We start from the raw sequence: 19,527 nt of genomic DNA on the forward strand, positions 1-19,527 counted from the left end.
GCTCCCTATCCCTCGATACCCCTTACCCGACAAAAATCTATCCGTCTCAGACTTGTAAACTCCAATGGACACTCGGCATCCACAGCTTTGTGGGGAAAGAGTTCGAGATGCCCACTGCCCTTTGTGTGAAGAAGTGTTTCCTGACATCACCCCGGAATGGCCGGGAGTCCCTGGCCAAAGACCGCCCTAAGTGGAGGAAGTGCATCCTTCCGTGCTGTAAATTTCTGTGATTCTATTTATTTTTCTGTGTGAGCAATTATTACATTTTTTTTTTAATACCAAGTGTAACAAATCAAAACTCTCAATAAGCGGATAAAGCCGTTAGGCGTGTTTTACAATCAACATTCCAACGCCGCGAGAATCCTGACTATTCATGATAGCGGGAACTCGATTAACTGCGGGAATTAAAAGTAAGGGGGAAAAAATAAGTTTCACCGCTTCGAACTGAAAAAGGGCAGTGGGGGGGGGTTCCATGGTCAGGGGCGGGGGGAGGGGAGATTCCATGGCCTGGGGTGGGGGGGTGAGGGGAGATTCCATGGCCTGGGGCGGGGGGGAGATTCCATGGCCTGGGGCGGGGGGGGAGATTCCACGGCCCGGGGCAGGGGGGGTGGGAGATTTCATGGCCTGGGGCAGGGCGGGGGGGGAGGGGAGATTCCATGGCCTGGGGCGCGGGGGTGTGGGAGATTCTGTGGCCCGGGGCGCGGGGGTGTGGGAGGGGAGATTCCATGGCCTGGGGCGGGGGAGGGGGAGGGGAGATTCCATGGCCTGGGGCAGGGGGGAGATTCCACGGCCCGGGGCGGGGGGGGGTGGGAAATTTCATGGCCCGGGGCGGTGGGGGGGAAGGGGAGATTCCATGGCTCGGGGCGGGGAGGGTGGGAGATTCCATGGCCCAGGGGGGGGGGGTGGGAGATTCCATGGCCTAGGGCGGGGGGGGGGGGAAGGGGAGATTCCATCGCCCGGGGAGGGGATGGCCCGGGGTGGGGGGGTTAATGCTGAAGTTGAGGTGTTCTGGCACCATTCGCCGAATGCTGACAGGCTGCGGCCTGTAACGGCTCCAGCGTGCCTTGGCCATGGCTCTGCTGATTGTGCTAATGTGGGAATGAGGCGCGGACAAAGGACTCGACTGTAACCCTTTTATCGTGTCCTTCCCACCGGGACGCCCACTGCAGGGGCAGCCCCTCTAATGATCTCTTTTCATCAGCACTGCCTGGGGGAGGGAGGGGAGAGGGGCACAGGCCAGCACACAAGTTGCACTGTGTTAGGTACGGGCTGCCCCCACTGGCACTTGACACCTTCTCTTGCTTTTTGTTAAAGGGAAACTTCACCTTCCTGGGACTTTGGGGAGGATGGGAGAAGCAGGCAGACAGGGGCCGGTGTGGGAGCTCATCATGTTTTATAGGACCACGATCGGCGTGTGTCTGGAGAGAAAAAAGCCTAGCCCTCAACTCCCATTAAGTCGGTCAATGTTCATTTGATTCCAGTGTGTGTCAATGTGACACCGGGGGTGGGGGTGGGGGGGGCTGGGGAGCGGGGTGATGGGGCAGCTGACATTGGTCTTGGGGATTAGCACCTGACGGGGCGAGAGCGAGTCGACAGTTAGTGGAGGTAAAAGCGGGCAGGGGATGATAACGACTGCCATTTCGCTATCGCAATGTCGCACTATCGCCCATTTTCTATTGCCTCCCAAGACCAACTCTACAAACCCCGCCCCCTCGATCTCCTGCCAATCATTGGCTCAGTGGATCACGCAGGAGGAATGCCATTCGGCCCATCTAAAGTCACCCAAACCGAAGACATTTAAACAATTTCCCCCCATTTCAGCATCTGATTGGTTCTTCAATAATACCATGGACTTTGCCACCGAGTCACTGCTTTAAGTCTCTCATGAGATCAGAGCAGAACAAGCTAGGTGTTCTTTACCCTGTATCTAACCCCGTGCTGTATCTACCCTGGGAGTGTTTGATGGGTCAGTGTAGAGGGAGCTTTACGCTGTATCTAACCCCGTGCTGTACCTGTCCTGGGAGTGTTTGATGGGTCAGTGTAGAGGGAGCTTTACTCTGTATCTAACCCCGTGCTGTACCTGCCCTGGGAGTGTTTGATGGGACAGTGTAGAGGGAGCTATACTCTGTATCTAACCCCATGCTGTACCTGCCCTGGGAATGTTTGATGGGACAGTGTAAAGGGAGCTTTACTCTGTATCTAACCTCGTGCTGTACCTGCCCTGGGAGTGTTTGATGGGACAGTGCAGAGGGAGCTTTACTCTGTATCTAACCCCCTGTACCTGCCCTGGGAGTGTTTGATGGAACAGTGTAGAGGGAGCTTTACTCTGTATCTAACCTGTGCTGTACCTGCCCTGGGAGTGTTTGATGGGGACAGTGTAGAGGGAGCTTTACTCTGTATCTAACTCCATGCTGTACCTGCCCTGGGAGTGTGTGATGGGACAGTGTAGAGGGAGCTATACTCTGTGTCTAACCCCGTGCTGTACCTGCCCTGGGAGTGTTTGATGGGGACAGTGTAGAGGGAGCTTTACTCTGTATCTAACTCCATGCTGTACCTGCCCTGGGAGTGTTTGATGGAACAGTGTAGAGGGAGCTTTACTCTGTATCTAACCTGTGCTGTACCTGCCCTGGGAGTGTGTGATGGGACAGTGTAGAGGGAGCTATACTCTGTGTCTAACCCTGTGCTGTACCTGCCCTGGGAGTGTTTGATGGGGACAGTGTAGAGGGAGCTTTACTCTGTATCTAACTCCATGCTGTACTTGCCCTGGGAGTGTTTGATGGGACAGTGCAGAGGGAGCTTTACTCTGTATCTAACCCCGTGCTGTCCCTGCCCTGGGAGTGTTTGATGGGACAGTGTAGAGGGAGCTTTCCTCATTAACCGAGATGAGGAGAAACTTCTTCACCCAGAGAGTGGTGAACCTGCGGAACTCTCTACCACAGAAAGTTGTTGAGGCCAATTCACTAAATATATTCAAAAGGGAGTTAGATGAAGTCCTTACTACTAGGGGGATCAAGGGGTATGGCGAGAAAGCAGGAAAGGGGTACTGAAGTTGCATGTTCAGCCATGAAGTCATTGAATGGCGGTGCAGGCTAGAAGGGCCGAATGGCCTACTCCTGCACCTATTTTCTATGTTTCTATGGGACAGTGCAGAGGGAGCTTTACTCTGTATCTAACCCCGTGCTGTACCTGCCCTGGGAGTGTTTGATGGGACAGTGTAGAGGGAGCTTTACTTTGTATCTAACTCCGTGCTGTACCTGGTCTGGGAGTGTTTGATGGGACAGTGTAGAGGGAGCTTTACTTTGTATCTAACTCCGTGCTGTACCTGGTCTGGGAGTGTTTGATGGGACAGTGTAGAGGGAGCTTTACTCTGTCCAAATTAAAATGTTGTTTGTCCAAGCCACACACCGGAGTGAACACCTTGATTCCTGTTCTTCCGAATTAGCACCCAATGAGAATCTCCACATGCCTATACTATATCTCCCTGCAAGATGATGGTAGGTACAGGAAGATATGTACAAATGCTGTGTTGGCATCAACACTTCCTGAGCAGCTGGGTCCATTCAAATGTCATGCCATCGATGCCAACCAGTGAAGAATGCCCAACGTAAGGTATGAGGTTAGACGGGTATGGTTTGACCTGTTTTGTTTTGGGTGGGGAGTATGGGGAGAAACCTAGTGGGACAGACATTTGTTGAAATATAGTTGTCCTCGGAAGCTAACCATCGGAGAGGCTCCTCAGACTAGGACAAGGAAGGAGAGAAGTGATGAGCCTGGCTCCCATGTGAAAGATGAGGAACTGGGAGTGTGTCTGTGGGAAGAGCAGAGAAAGGTTGTTAGGTTCTCATTGTCCGAATGGTTGATAGTAAAAGGGAAAGGAGCAGATCTGATTGAGGTGTTCAAAATCATGAGGGGCCTGGACAGAGTAGATCGAGAGAAACTGTTCCCATTGGTGGAAGGGTGGAGAACCAGAGGACACAGATTTAAGGCGATTAACAGAAGAACCAAAGGCAACATGAGGAAAATCTTTTTTACGCAGCGAGTGGTTAGGATCTGGAATGCGCTGCCTGAGAGGGTGCTGGAGGCAGACTCAATCGTGGCTTTCAAAAGGGAGTTGGATCAGTACCTGAAGGAGAGACATTTGCCGAGCTCTGGGGAAAGGGCGGGGGGAGTGGGACTGGCCGAGGTGCTCTTGCAGACAGCCGGCACGGGCTCAACGGGCCGAACGGCCTCCTTCTGTGCTGTAACCGTTCTGTGATTTTATGACATGGCAAGATGATGTAATGGAGGGGCGAGGCTAGGATCAGGAGCTGGTGCCATCAGGGTTACGAAGTTTAGCACGGATGCTCAGCAAGTATCTCTTTACACAGAGGGCAACCAACATCGGGCACAGTGTGCAGGAGTAGTGAGTGAGATTGGACTGGTTCACAAACAGCCACATGCTGCAATAAAACAAGAGGGTTGATGAAAGAAAGAAAGATTTGCATTTATATAGCGCCTTTTACGACCTCAGGGCGTCCCAAAACACTTTACAGCCAATGAAGCACTTTTTAGAGTTGTTGTAATGTGGGAAACGTGGCAGGCAACTTACACACAGCAAGCTCCCACAAACAGCAATGTGATAATGACCCGATAATCTGTTTTAGTGACGTTGATTGAGGGATAAATATTGGCCCCAGGACACCGGGGAGAACTCCCCTGCTCTTCTTCGAAATAGTGCCATGGGATCTTTTACGTCCACTTGAGAGAGCAGATGGGCCTCGGTTTTATGCTTCATTCGAAAGACGGCCCCTCCAACATTGCGGCACTCCCTCAGTACTGCCCCTCCGACATTGCGGCACTCCCTCAGTACTGCCCCTCCGACAGTGCGGCACTCCCTCAGTACTGCCCCTCCGACAATGCGGCGCTCCTTCAGTACTGCCCCTCCGACAGTGCGGCATTCCCTCAGTACTGCCCCTCCGACAGTACGGCATTCCCTCAGTACTGCCCCTCCGACAGTGCGGCGCTCCCTCAGTACTGCGCCTCCAACAGTGCGTCACTCCCTCAGTACTGTCCCTCCGACAGTGCGGCGCTCCCTCAGTACTGCGCCTCCAACAGTGCGGCACTCCCTCAGTACTGCCCCTCCAACAGTGCGGCGCTCCCTCACTACTGCCCCTCCGATAGTACGCCGCTCCCTTAGTACTGCCCCTCTTACAGTGCGGCACTCCCTCAGTACTGCCTCTCCGACAGTGCAGCACTCTCTCAGTACTGCCCGTCTGACAGTGGGGCACTCCCTCAGTACTGCCCCTCCGATAGTGCGGCACTCCCTCAGTACCACCCCTCCGACAGTGCGGCACTCCCTCAGTACTGCCCCTCCGAGAGTGCGGCGCTCCCTCAGTACTGCTCCTCCAACAGTGCGGCACTCCCTCAGTACCGTCCCTTGACAGCGCGGCACTCCCTCAGTACCGTCCTCCGACAGTGCAGCACTCCCTCAGTACTGCCCCTCTGACAGTGCGGCACTCCCTCAGTACTGCCCCTCCGACAGTGCGGCACTCCTTCAGTACTGCCCCTCCGAGAGTGCGGCGCTCCCTCAGTACTGCTCCTCCAACAGTGCGGCGCTCCCTCAGTACTGCTCCTCCAACAGTGCGGCACTCCCTCAGTACCGTCCCTTGACAGCGCGGCACTCCCTCAGTACCATCCCTCCGACAGTGCAGCACTCCCTCAGTACTGCCCCTCTGACAGTGCGGCACTCCTTGAGTACCGTCCCTCTGACAGTGCGGCGCTCCCTCAGCACTGCCCCTCTGACAGTGCGGCACTCCCTCAGTACCACCCCTCCGACAGTGCGGCACTCCCTCAGTACCACCCCTCCGACAGTGCGGCACTCCCTCAGTACCACCCCTCCGACAGTGTGGCACTTCCTCAGCACTGCCTAAATTGTCAGACTGGATTCTGTGCTCGAGTCTCTGGAGTGGGGACTTGAACCCACGACCTTCTGGAGATCTGGGTGTCATGGTTCATCAGTCATTGAAAGTTGGCATACAGGAACAGCAGGCGGTGAAGAAGGCAAATGGTATGTTGGCCTTCATAGCTAGGGGATTTGAGTATAGGAGCAGGGAGGTCTTACAGGGCCTTAGTGAGGCGTCACCTGGAATATTGTGTTCAGTTTTGGTCTCCTAATCTGAGGAAGGACATTCTTGCTATTGAGGGAGTGCAGCGAAGGTTCACCAGACTGATTCCCGGGATGGCGGGACTGACATATGAGGAGAGACTGGATCAACTGGGCCTTTATACATTGGAGTTTAGAAGGATGAGAGGGGATCTCATAGAAACGTACAAGATTCTGACAGGATGGGACAGGTTAGATGCGGGTAGATTGTTCCCGATGATGGGGAAGTCCTTTTCCTGTCGCGGGGGGCGGGGTGGGGGGGGGGGGGCGGGAGGAGATCCAACGGTAGCCCCCTCACCGCACGGTTGGAAAGCAACAAACTTACAACCAAGGATCTACATTGGAACCTTCCTAACAACAACAACTTGTATTTATATAGCGCCTTTAATGTAGTGAAACGTCCCAAGGTGCTTCACAGGAGTGTTAAGCGATAAAAATTGGACACCGAGCCGCATAAGGAGATATTAGCGCAGGTGACCAAAAGCTTGATCGAAGAGGTCGGTTTTAAGGAACGTCTTGAAGGAGGAGAGAGAGGTAGAGAGGCGGAGAGGTTTAGGGAGGGAGTTCCAGAGCTTGGGGCCCAGGCAACAGAAGGCACGGCCACCGATGGTGGAGCGATTATAATCAGGGATGGTCAGGAGGGCAGAATTAGAGGAGCGCAGATATCACGGGGGGTTGTGGGGCTGGAGGAGATTACAGAGATAGGGAGGGGGCGAGGGCCATGGAGGGATTTGTAAACAAGGATGAGAATTTTGAAGTCGAGGCGTTGCTTAACCAGGAGCCAATGTAGGTTAGTGAGCACAGGGGGTGATGGGTGAGCAGGATTTGGTGCGAGATAAGACATGGGCTGCCGAGTTTTGGATCACCTCTAGTTTATGTAGGGTAGAATGTGGGAGGCCGGCCAGGAGTGCGTTGGAATAGTCAAGTCTGGAGGTAACAAAGGCATGGATGAGGGTTTCAGCAGCGGATGAGCTGAGGCAGGGGCAGAGACGGGCGATGTTACAGAGGTGGAAATTGGCGATCTTAGTTATGCTGTGGATATGTGGCCGGAAGCTCATTTCAGGGTCAAATATGACACCAAGGTTGTGAACAGTCTGGTTCAGCCTCAGACAGGAGTTGGAGAGAGGGATGGGGTCGGTGGCTGGGGAACGGAGTTTGTGGCGGGGACCGAAAACAATGGCTTCGGTCTTCCCAATATTCAATTGGAGAACATTTCTGCTCATCCAGAACCGGATGTCGGACACTCTGGATAACTCACTGACCATCAGCAGTGGTAGTGCATCACAGACAGTCATGTTGGGTGAAAGATGTTTTGAAAGAAAAATTTGAGTCTCTCAGTCGAAAGGGACACGGTATTACGATGGATCAATTCATTCGTGAGGAGCTGTGAGCAAAGACTGTGGGATGAATGGATCCATAGTGCCTCACTGACTCGCACAGTAATTCATGAAAAATATTAAATTGGTTCCATATAACATCGTGGGAATCAGGGCTGGTGCCTTTAACAAGAAATAATTTTGTTCTAGCCCTTTCATCCGTGTTATGTTATTTACTCACGGCAAGGCCGGCATTTATTGCCCATCCGTAATTGCCCCTCGAGAAGGTGGTGTGAGCCGCCTTCTTGAACCGCTGCAGTCCGTGTGGTGAAGGTGCTCCCACAGTGCTGTTAGGGAGGGAGTTCCAGGATTGTGACCCAGCGACGATGAAGGAACGGCCGATATATTTCCAAGTCGGGATGCTAATGGTGTGCCCATCACAATGTTACATCAAGAGCTCCCTCTACCCTGGTGGTTGGCAGTTGCCATCCGAGCATGTTGGGTCCCACTGTTTGGTGTTTGCAAAAGCCTTCCCACCATCTACACGGCACAAGTCAGGAGTGTGATGGAACACTCTCCACTTGCCTGGATGAGTTCAGCTCCAACAACACTCAAGAAGCTCGACACCATCCAGGACAAAGCAGCCCGTTCGATCGACACGCTACCCACCACCTTCAACACTCACTCCCTCCACCACCGGCGCACCGTGGCTGCAGTGTGCACCATCTACAAGATGCACTGCAGCAACTCGCCAAGGCTTCTTCGGCAGCACCTCCCAAACCCGCGACCTCTACCCCCTAGAAGGACAAGGGCAGCAGGCGCATGGGAACACCACCACCTCCACGTTCCCCTCCCAGTCACACACACCATCCCGACTGGGAAATATATCGGCCGTTCCTTCATCGTCGCTGGGTCACAATCCTGGAACTCCCTCCCTAACAGCACTGTGGGAGCACCTTCACCACACGGACTGCAGCGGTTCAAGAAGGCGGCTCACCACCACCTTCTCAAGGGGCAATTAGGGATGGCCAATAAATGCCGGCCTTACCAGCGGCGCCCACATCGCTGGAACAAATATTTTTAGCAAAGACTCTGGGGAGCGTGAATGTGTGATTTCTGACAGGTCTAAAAAAAAGACTTGGATTTCTACAGCAACTTTCACAACCACTAGACAACTCAAAGCGCTTTACAGCCAATGAAGTACTTTTGGAGTGTCGTCACTGTTGTAATGTGGGAAACGCGGCAGCCAATTTGTGCACAGCAAGCTCACACACACAGCAATGTGATAATGACCGGATAATCTGCTTTCTAATGACGTTGGTAGAGGGAAAAATATTGGCCCAGGACACCGGAGATAACTCCCCTTCTTTGAAATAGTGCCATGGGATCTTTTACATCCACCCGAGAGGGCAGTCGGGGCCTGGGTTTAACGTCTCAACCGAAGAATGGCATCTCCGACAGTGCAGTACTCCCTCAGTACTGTCCCACCGACAGTGCAGCATTCCCTCAGTATTGCCCCTCCGACAGTGCGGCGCTCCCTCAGCACTGCCCCTCCGACAGTGCGCCGCTCCCTCAGTACTGCCCCTCCAACAGTGCGGCGCTCCCTCAGTACTGCCCCTCCGACAGTGCGGCACTCCCTCAGTACTGCCCCTCCAACAGTGCGGCGCTCCCTCAGTACTGCCCCTCCAACAGTGCGGCGCTCCCTCAGTACTGCCCCTCCGACAGTGCGGCACTCCCTCAGTACTTTCCCTCCGACAGTGCAGTGCTCCCTCAGTACTGCCCCTCCGACAGTGCGGCACTCCCTCAGCACTGCACTGGGAGCGTCAAGCCTGGATTTTTTGCGCTGAAGTCTCTGGAGTGGGGGTTTTGAGCCCGCAACCTTCGGCCTCAAAGACGAGGGTTACCTACTGAACCATGGAGTGGTGTAGAGCAAAGTGTTCGATCCCTGGTGGGTTGTGTGAGGGGGTCGGGCATTTACTTATTTTCGTAGAGACATTTTGACTTACTTTGTAGGGACAGAAAACTTGAGCCCTTTGAACAGAGAGCCACGTCAACACTGCATTGCCATTCCCATCGCGCTCAGTGGTACATCCAACTGGAAGTGTAAATTGGATCGCCATCCGCTCCCAAGGCTCCGGTGCCCTTGAGAACGATCCCACATTCCAGGGAGCAGGAATGAAGATCAGCCATTGACAGCATCTGGCCTTGGCGAGCCAGAGGCGATGGAATACTCAGGGACTTGAGGGCATGGGGCCAAGAGTGGAGGTAAGACATGTCCAAATCCAACTGGCAGCAAAACCTGTGGACTTTAATAGTTCCAATGTTTGCGCAGATCGAAGTTTTAAAATACCAAAAGTCACCAATGTTTGCATAGGAGGCTGCGGGCTATATGGGGTTTTTTTCTGCTCTCTCTTCTCAAAATCTCAAAGCTTCCTTAAAAAACTTTAATTTTTTTTCTCTCCCAATTCCTGCAATTCAAAACTGCTTCTCTCTTCGATGCTGGGGCGGAGTCAGACTTCGAGTCCTGCCCCTCTCTGGGGAGTGGGGGGGGTGAAGAAACCAATTGCTGGAGAGGTCCATCAGGGAGCTTGGCCAATGACAGAGAGAGTGACCAGGGGGGGTCGGACATCATACTTAAAGCAGGGGAGCCGAGCGTTTCCAAATTTCTTTTGTCAAAGTTTGGTGTTAGTGTCAGATTGCAAGCCCTGACTTTTTCTTGTAGTGTGTGTGTAGTGTGTGTGTGTGTGAGAGAGAGAGAATTCTCCGGCTGTGTGTGTGCCTGTGTGTTGAGCATCTCAGACCTGCAAACCGAGGGGAGCTTCAGTCCTACAGAATTATTCGCACCGTTTTACTTTTTATTAAATCTTCCAACAACAGCAGCAAAATTACTTCAGCAAAAAAAAAAGTTTTTTGTTTAAAAGAAAAGTTTGGGTTTGGAGTTTCTAAAAAGCTGGATGCCTAACTTTGACAAATCTTAACTTGCAAAACAAGTTTGACAACTTTTCTAAAACTATTTGCTTCCCCCTCTGTATGTGTGTGTGTGTTGTGCACACACTTTTTTTGTGACTTTCCGAGGAGGGATTATTTTGATTTATTATTAACAGTAATTGAATTGGGATTTTTTTGTTGTTGAGAAAGAGTAAAGAATTGAAAAGGAAGATGACGGATGAGCGAAATGTGGCAGATGCGCCCAGCCCCGGAGAGTCTGAGAGTGACTCGGTGGTTTCTCCAAGTTCCTCCTTTGCTGCGGATGGAGAGGATAAGTCCCACATTCAGTCTGGCACCGAGGAAGGCAGTGGCAAGAGGGAGCTGGATGAAGATAAGTTTCCCCTGTGCATCAGGGAGGCTGTCAGCCAAGTGCTGGAAGGTTATGACTGGACTCTGGTCCCCATGCCTGTCAGGGTGAATGGATCCTCCAAGAACAAGCCTCATGTGAAAAGACCCATGAATGCCTTCATGGTATGGGCTCAGGCGGCACGGCGGAAATTGGCAGACCAGTACCCACATTTGCACAATGCGGAGCTCAGCAAAACACTGGGCAAGCTCTGGAGGTAAGTCCTTGAGTGTCAAATTCAAAAAAAATAGATAATCCCTTTAGCCCCAGTCCACCTAACACTCACCCCACCCTCATTAACAACTCCCACTTTATAAGCCAAACTCTCTTGTGCAGCCTTCGATCAAGGATAAATGTGTTCCTTTATTTTTTTCAGTCGGATTTTAATCCTGGCTTTAAAGTGTCAGTTTTTTCTGCAAGTATTGTTGCTGGGACTGGCAGGGCGTGTGAAAACCATTGGGAGATAGTGCAGGATAGATAGCCAGAGCTGGCTTCGAATACTGCATAAGTTCTCTCCTGATTTTCTGCTTGTCTTTATACTTTAGAAATAGGCGGTCCATTTGCTGGCTGCATCTTATATTCACACAAGTAGCAACAAACCTGCAGAGGCTGGACTTCTGAACTAACAAAATGTTTCCAGTATTTTCTGTGTGTTTTTTTTATATATATAAATGCGCATGATAATTCATTTTTCACTGGTGCTGATTTGCAACTTTTGCTAGTTTCGACTAGTTTGTCATTAACTTAATTAATTTTCAACAACAGAAGCGAAATGATGCGATTGAGCCAAGAGTTAATTCGTATCACTAGTTTGAAAACTTATTGGCAGGGACTGCTGCTCCTGTCATTGGTGGAATGTCTTGTCTTTTTCGACCTGTGAAGATTCCCTCTTCAAATGTTATTTTCTTTTAATTCCTCATTGGAAGAAATGTAATGAAATGGGACTTAAAAGTGGGTAAAGGTCCTGGTAAGATATTGATTGTAATGAAATGACTTTCAGTTGTGGTTCCTCAATCTCTTAAACTGTCTGCTTTAGAGAGGAGGCAAATTAACTTTCATTAACTTTCTCCCAACATAAAATGAGGAAGCAATGAAAGGGAGAAAGATGGACAGAATGAGTGAGGGGGGCGAGAGGGAGATGGTCGAGGACTCGTAGCGAGACGGGGAGAGTATGTGGAGGAGGGAGAGAGATTGGGACAGAGCGAGAGAGAAAGATTGGGACAGATCGAGAGAGAGAGAGCAAGATGGGCAGAATGAATGAGTGGCGGCAGGCAAAGAGAGTGATATGGTCACAGCGAGTGAGAGATGGACTGAGTGAGGGAGAAATGGAGAGAGAAATAGACCGGGGAGGGGGTAACGAGACAAGGGTAAAGAGCGAGGAGATAAAAAGCGATATTTTTTTTAAAAGATGGAAGGAGAGAGTGAGGAGGACAATGAGAGAGAGGGAGAGAAAGACAGGACGGAAAAATGGATGACAAATCAGGCAGAAGAAAGCTCAGAGGACTTGGATTAATATTGACAAAGCGTGAGTTAGAGCGACAGACAGAGATGGGCAGATAGACCGACAGAAAATGCGAGCGAGCGAGAGAGGCGCACAGAGAGAAAAGGACAATGGTGGAAAAGGAAAGGGTGAGGGAGAGAGGCACAGGGCACCAGACAAAGAGATGGGGAGGGAGGGAGAGGGAGGGGGTAGAGTGTTGGGAGGATGGTGCATAGACAGCGAACACAATCCACAATGGAAGCAATAGCGACAAGGCGCCTTTCAGTTCTATTTTTGCCTTTGTGAAAATGACTCTTGAACTCACAGTGGGGTTGGCATTGTCAACAGCAAATCAGCAAGTGGACAAAGTGGCACTGGAGAGGCCGGAGAGATCGCAGCTCTGGGGGCCGGGGTTAAGGCTATCGGGACAGTGCGAGGGTGTGGCGGGGCAGTGGGAATTGTCCACCAGCTCAGGCTGTCTTGCCGCCCCTCGCCACCAGGAGGTACTAAGAGGGGCTGAGTGTCACATCAGTGCCAAGCACAGGTCCTCATCTGCGATCTGGACATTCCCACTCGTAGCCTGTAAAGAACATGGGATGTTAGGAGAGGCTCTAAGGACAGTCCATATATACAACGTCCACTCCTGGGGAGTATCTGCCGATGGTGGGGGCAATGTGTTGTCTGTACCGATGGAGAGGAATCGAGTGATTGTTACTGGGGCAACCATGTAATGGTCTACACCCTCCTCTCTTGCCCCAAACTCTTCCTCACTGCATCTGCCACTGTCTTCAGGGTGTCTGCCGTGGTTCAGTGGGTAGCACTCTCGCCTTTGAGTCAGAAGGTTGTGGGTTCAAGACTTAAGAGACTTAAGCACGTAAACCAGGCCGACACTCCCAGTGCAGTGCTGAGGGAGCGCCGCACTGTCGGAGGGACAGTGCTGAGGGAGCGCCGCACTGTCGGAGAGGCAGTGCTGAGGGAGCGCCGCACTGTCGGAGAGGCAGTGCTGAGGGAGTGCCGCACTGTCAGAGGGGCAGTGCTGAGGGAGCGCCGCACTGTCGGAGGGGCTGTACTGAGGGAGTGCCGCACTGTCGGAGAGGCGGTACTGAGGGAGCGCCGCACTGTCGGAAAGGCGGTACTGAGGGAGCGCCGCACTGTCTGAGGGGCATTGCTGAGGGAGCGCCGCACTGTCAGAGGGGCTGTACTGAGGGAGTGCCGCACTGTCGGAGGGGCAGTGCTGAGGGAGTGCCGCACTGTTGGAGGTGCTGCCTTTCGGATGAGCTGTTAAACCTCTCAGCTGAAAGTAAAAGATCCCATGGCTGTTATTCGCAGGGGATTTGTCCCCAGTGTCCAGGGCAAATATATATTCCTCAACTCATGCGTGTAACACAAACATTTAGTTGTTTATCACATTGCTGATTGTGAGAACTCGCTGTGTGCAAATGTGTTTCCTACATTATAACAGTGACTACACTTCAAAAAGTATTTAAATGGCTGTAAGGCGCGTTGAGAAGTCCTGAGGATGTGGTAGGCGCTATTGAAATACAAGTTAGTTTTTTAAATTTATCTTGCAATTGAAAAGATTGAAACTGCAAATGCTGGAAATCAGAAATAAAAAGCAGTGAATGCTGGTCAGTCAGCAGTAGGTTAACGGTTCAGATGCTGGCTCGAGACTGATAGCTGGTTTGTCTCGCTTCGGATATTGATGATCCGTCGTGTCTTTCCTCCACTTTCGCCCTGTCGACTATTCCAACGCTTTCCTGGCTGGCCTCTCGCCTTCCAACGTGAACGAGCTCATCCAAAACTCGTCTGCCCCGTGTCCTAACTCGCACCAAGTCCCGCTCACCCATCACCCCCTGTGCTCACTGCCCCGTGTCCTAACTCGCACCGAGTCCCACTCACCCATCACCCCCTGTGCTCACTGCCCCTTGTCCTAACTCGCACCAAGTCCCACTCACCCATCACCCCCTGTGCTCACTGCCCCGTGTCCTAACTCGCACCGAGTCCCGCTCACCCATCACCCCCTGTGCTCACTGCCCCTTGTCCTAACTCGCACCAAGTCCCGCTCACCTATCATCCCCTGTGCTCACTGCCCCATGTCCTAACTCGCACAGAGTCCCGCTCACCCATCACCCACTGTGCTCGCTGACTTACATTGGCTCCCGGTCCGGCAACGCCTCGATTTCAAAATCCTCATCCTTGTTTACAAATCCCTCCATGGCCCTCGCCCCTCCCTATCTCTGTAACTCCTCCAGCCCCACAGGCTAAGTGAGTGGGCAAAAATTTGGCAGATGGAGTATAATGTGGGAAAATGTGAGGTTATCCACTTTGGCAGAAAAAATAGAAAAGCAAATTATAATTTAAATGGAGAAAAATTGCAAAGTGCTGCAGTACAGAGGGACCTGGGGGTCCTTGTGCATGAAACACAAAAAGTTAGTATGCAGGTACAGCAAGTAATCAGAAAGGCAAATGGAATGTTGGCCTTTATTGCAAGGGGGATGGAGTATAAAAGTAGGGAAGTCCTGCTACAACTGTACAGGGTATTGGTGAGGCCACACCTGGAGTACTGCGTACAGTTTTGGTCTCCGTATTTAAGGAAGGATGTACTTGCATTGGAGGCAGTTCAGAGAAGGTTCACTTGGTTGATTTTGGAGATGAGGGGGTTGACTTTTGAAGATAGGTTGGGCTGATACACATTGGAGTTCAGAAGAATGAGAGGTGATCTTATTGAAATTTATAAGATAATGAGGGGGCTTGACAAGGATATTTCTTGAGAGGATATTTCCACTCATAGGGGAAACTAAAACTAGGGGACATAGTCTTAGAATTAGGGACCACCCATTTAAAACTGAGATGAGGAGGAATTTCTTCTGAGGGTCATGAATCTGTGGAATTCTCTGCCCCAGAGAGCTGTGGAGGCTGGGTCATTGAATATATTTAAGGCGGAGATAGACAGATTTTTGAGCGATAAAGGAGTAAAGGGTTATGGGGAGCGGGCAGGGAAGTGGAGCTGAGTCCATGATCAGATCAGCCATGATCTTATTGAATGGCGGAGCAGGCTCGAGGGGCCGAATGGCCGACTCCTGCTCCTATTTCTTATGTTCTTACGAGATATCTGCACTCCTCTAATTCTGCCCTCCTGACCATCCCTGATTATAATCGCTCCACCATCGGTGGCCGTGCCTTCTGTTGCCTGGGCCCCAAGCTCTGGAACTCCCTCCCCAAACCTCTCCGTCTCTCTACCTCTCTCTCCTCCTTCAAGACGCTCCTTAAAACCGACCTCTTTGACCAAGCTTTTGGTCTCCTGTCCTGATATCTCCTTCTGTGGCTCGGTGTCAAATGCTTGCCTGAGAAGCGGCTTGGGAGGTTTTTACTCCGTTAAAGGCGCTATATAAATGTAAAGTGTTATTGTTTCACACGATGCCCAACACCTTGCCTTCGTGAGTGATCCGTCGCGTGCCAGCGCATGGTGGCGACACGACAAACTGGTGACCTGACGTTCCCCTCCTCCGCTGAGTCACTGGTGCTGCCCACAGTACAGTTGGGGAGAGGGGAGGAGGGATGGGAGAGAGGGGGAGGGGGAGGGGGAGGGGGGAGAGGGGTTGGGAGAGAGGGGCCGGGGCGGGGGGATGGGAAGGGGGGAGAGGGGCGGGGGGGGAGGGAGAGGGGCAGGTATCTTCCTGTGATGGAGAGAGGCATTGCCAGAGGGTTAACCATTGCGATATACAAGAACATAAGAAATAGGAGCAGGAGTCGGCCATTCGGCCCCTCGAGCCTGCTCCGCCATTCAATAAGATCATGGCTGATCTGATCATGGACTCAGCTCCATTTCCCCGCCCGCTCCCCATAACCCTTCACTCCCTTATCGCTCAAAAATCTGTCTAGCTCCACCTTGAATATATTCAATGACCCAGCCTCCACAGCTCTCTGGGGCAGAGAGTTCCACAGATTCACCACCCTCTGAGGGAAGAAATTCCTGCCCTCCCCACCCCCCGTCACCCACCTCCTAGCACCTGGGCACGTGAGCAGTGTTGGTAAGGGTGGGAACGGGGAGAGTGGGGCGACGGGGGGTGGATGGGAGAGGGGGATGATGTGGAGAAAGTGGGGGTGGTGGGAGAGAGGGACGGTGGGGGGGAGAGGGATGGAGGGGGAGAGGGATGGAGGGGGAGAGGGATTAGGGGGGAAGAGTGATGGAGGGATGGGGGGGAGAGGAGAGGGGAGAACGATGGAGAGGGGGGGCGAGGGATGGAGGGGGGAGGGAGAGGGATTGGGGGGGGGAAAGGTGGGAGGGGTGGAAGAGGGATGGGGACGGGGGGAAGAGGGGGGAGGGGGGGAAGAGAGGGACGGGGGGGAGAGGGGGGAGGGGGGGAAGAGGGATGGGGATGGGGGGGGAGAGGGGGGAGGGGGATGGGGGGTGGAAGAGAGGGACGGGGGGGGGGAGAGATGGACGGAGGGGGAGAGAGGGACGGGGAGGAGAGAGCGCAGGCGGGGGGGTGTGGAGAGAGCGCGGGGTGGGGAGAGGGGGAGGTGGCGAGAATGTGGTGGGGGGTGGGGAGAGGGACAGGAGGAGAGAGGGGCGGGGCAGAGAGTGTTGGGGGAGGGGGATGAGAGGGGGATGAGAGAGGGCGGAGGAGGTGGTGGGGGGGGGCGGAAGAGGTGGTTGGGAGAGGGCTAAGGGAGGAATGCCCACTCAGCATTGTGGCTCAAAGCAGAAAACAACCGAGGAAAAAGATGTACGTGGGTTGGTTTGGGGTGGGATCGGAACGGCTCACTTGGTAAAATTAAACCGACTTTTCAAAAATAAACTTTGGGCTATTTATAAGAAGGGGAGAGTAACTGGGCGGCTGGCTCAAGCTGGAGACAGAAACCTGATCTCCGGCCTGTGTTGACGCTGCCTCGAAGCCTCCGCGGTTACTGGTGTCGTCAGAGGGCCTCGGGGGATTGAATTACTGCCTTGTAACGCCTGGCGTGTGCTCTGTGAGTGTGGCGCGATGGGTGTGGTGCGGACGGGGTGGGAGGGGGGCCTGGGGAAAGGTGGGTTTCTTCTCTCCCCTCCTCTTCCTTTTGTGGAATTGCATCGGGGACAGTGAATGGGGACGGCCCAATCACAGGAGGTAATTGACGGTACCAAGGGTGGGCTACCCGTTTGGGAGCAGGTTGGTCCAATATAACCGGCGCAGTGCCAACTTTGGCAAGGATTCTTTGTTTTTCCATCGACAGTCTTCCATGGATTCCATCCAGCGACTGTACAAGATCTACTTCCACCCTGAATTTCCTCGCGGTGAATCAGAGAGAAGGCCTTTGTTACCTCCAGACTCGACTATTCCAACCCTCTCCTGGCCGGCCTCCCACATTCCACTTTCCGTAAGCGTCAGCTCATCCAAAACTCGGCTCCCCGTGTCCTAACTCGCACTGAGTCCTGTTCACCCATCACCCCCTGTGCTCACTGCCCCGTGTCCTAACTCGCACCAAGTCCCGCTCACCCATCACCCCCTGTGCTCGCTGCCCCGTGTCCTAACTCACACCGAGTCCCGCTCACCCATCACCCTCTGTGCCTCGTGTCCTAACTCGCACCAAGTCCCACTCACCCATCACCCCCTGTGCTCACTGCCCCGTGTCCTAACTCGCACCAAGTCCCGCTCACTCATCACCCCCTGTGCTCGCTGCCCCGTGTCCTAACTCGCACCGAGTCCCGCTCACCCATCACCCTCTGTGCCCCGTGTCCTAACTCGCACCCAGTCCCACTCACCCATCACCCCCTGTGCTCGCTGCCCCGTGTCCTAACTCGCACCGAGTCCCGCTCACCCATCACCCTCTGTGCCTCGTGTCCTAACTCGCACCAAGTCCCACTCACCCATCACCCCCTGTGCTCACTGCCCCGTGTTCTAACTCGCAGCGAGTCCCGCTCACCCATCACCCCTTGTGCTCGCTGCCCCGTGTCCTACCTCGCACCAAGTCCCGCTCACCCATCACCCCCTGTGCTCGCTGCCCCGTGTCCTAACTCGCACCGAGTCCTGTTCACCCATCACCCCCTGTGCTCGCTGCCCCGTATCCTAACTCGCACCAAGTCCCGCTCACCCATCACCCCCTGTGATCACTGACCTACATTGGCTCCCGGTCTGGCAACGCCTCGATTTTAAAATTCTCATCCTTGTGTTCAAATCTCTCCATGGCCCTCGCCCCCTCCCTCTCTGTGTAATCTACATTACAACAGCGACTACACTCCAAAAAGAACTTCATTGGCTGTAAAGCGCCTTGAGACGTCCGGTGGTCATGAAAGGCGCTATATAAATGCAAGTCCTTCTTGCTTTCTAATCTCCTCCAGCCCCACAACCCCCCGAGATGTCTGCGCTCCTCTAATTCTGCCCTCCTCTAATTCTGCCCTCCTGACCATCCCTGATTATAATCGCTCCACCATCGGTGGCCGTGCCTTCTGTTGCCTGGGCCCCAAGCTCTGGAACTCCCTCCCTAAACCTCTCCGGCACTCTACCTCTCTCCCCTCCTTTAAGACGCTCCTTAAAACCGACCTCTTTGACCAAGCCTGTTTTGTGTGTCTCGGTATCAAATATTGTCTTATAACACTCCTGTGAAGCACCTTGGGACGTTTCACTACGTTAAAGGCGCTATATAAATGCAGGTTGCTGAGGCGGTGGGGGCTTTCTGATGCACCTGAGTGAACCTCACGGATGTTTTAGGATTGCGGTCTTTGGTAAAGGCCCCTTGGTCTCTTGCCGACGGCCCACTTACTAGGGCCGGCGGCCATTTCTCCACGGGTCACGGGAGCGGCTGGTGAATGTTCCTGCTCCACGCCGTGTGGTGCGGCAAAGCCAGGACCAGGCCTTCTCTCCGGCGCTCTGCGTAAGCAGGCGGCTGTGCCGTGGGGCCCCGACGACTGGGGGCCGTTTCCCGGGGCTGAGGTGTTTCTGGCACAATGTCAGCTGTACGTCCATCATTTATTTATTATTCGTTCCTGCGATGTGGGCGACGCTGGCAAGGCTGGCATTTATTGCCCATCCCTAAATTGCCCCTTGAGAAGGTGGTGGTGAGCCGCCTTCACAGTGTCAGCTGTGGCTCAGTGGGCACTGAGTCAGAAGGTTGTGGGTTCAAGTCCTACTCCAGGGACTTGAGCACAAACATCCAGGCTGACACTCCCAGTGCCAGTACTGAGGGAGCGCCGCACTGTCGGAGGGGCAGTGCTGAGGGAGTGCCGCACTGTCGGAGGGGCAGTGCTGTGGGAGCGCCGCACTGTCGGAGGGGC

General features: G+C 53.4%; 1 protein-coding gene across 1 annotated transcript in view; it reads left to right on the top strand.

The window, feature by feature from the left end:
- The first annotated feature begins 10,610 nt into the window (after positions 1 to 10,610).
- The window catches only part of sox10 (SRY-box transcription factor 10), a 30,870-nt gene continuing 21,953 nt past the window's right edge, over positions 10,611 to 19,527 (top strand). The window contains exon 1 of the mRNA XM_070861867.1: positions 10,611 to 11,009. Coding sequence (XP_070717968.1) covers positions 10,618 to 11,009 — 392 coding nt within the window. The 5' untranslated portion in view covers positions 10,611 to 10,617. The remainder of the gene's footprint in view (positions 11,010 to 19,527) is intronic.

Source organism: Pristiophorus japonicus, chromosome 19 (assembly GCF_044704955.1).
Source record: "Pristiophorus japonicus isolate sPriJap1 chromosome 19, sPriJap1.hap1, whole genome shotgun sequence".
NCBI classification, from domain to species: domain Eukaryota; kingdom Metazoa; phylum Chordata; class Chondrichthyes; family Pristiophoridae; genus Pristiophorus; species Pristiophorus japonicus.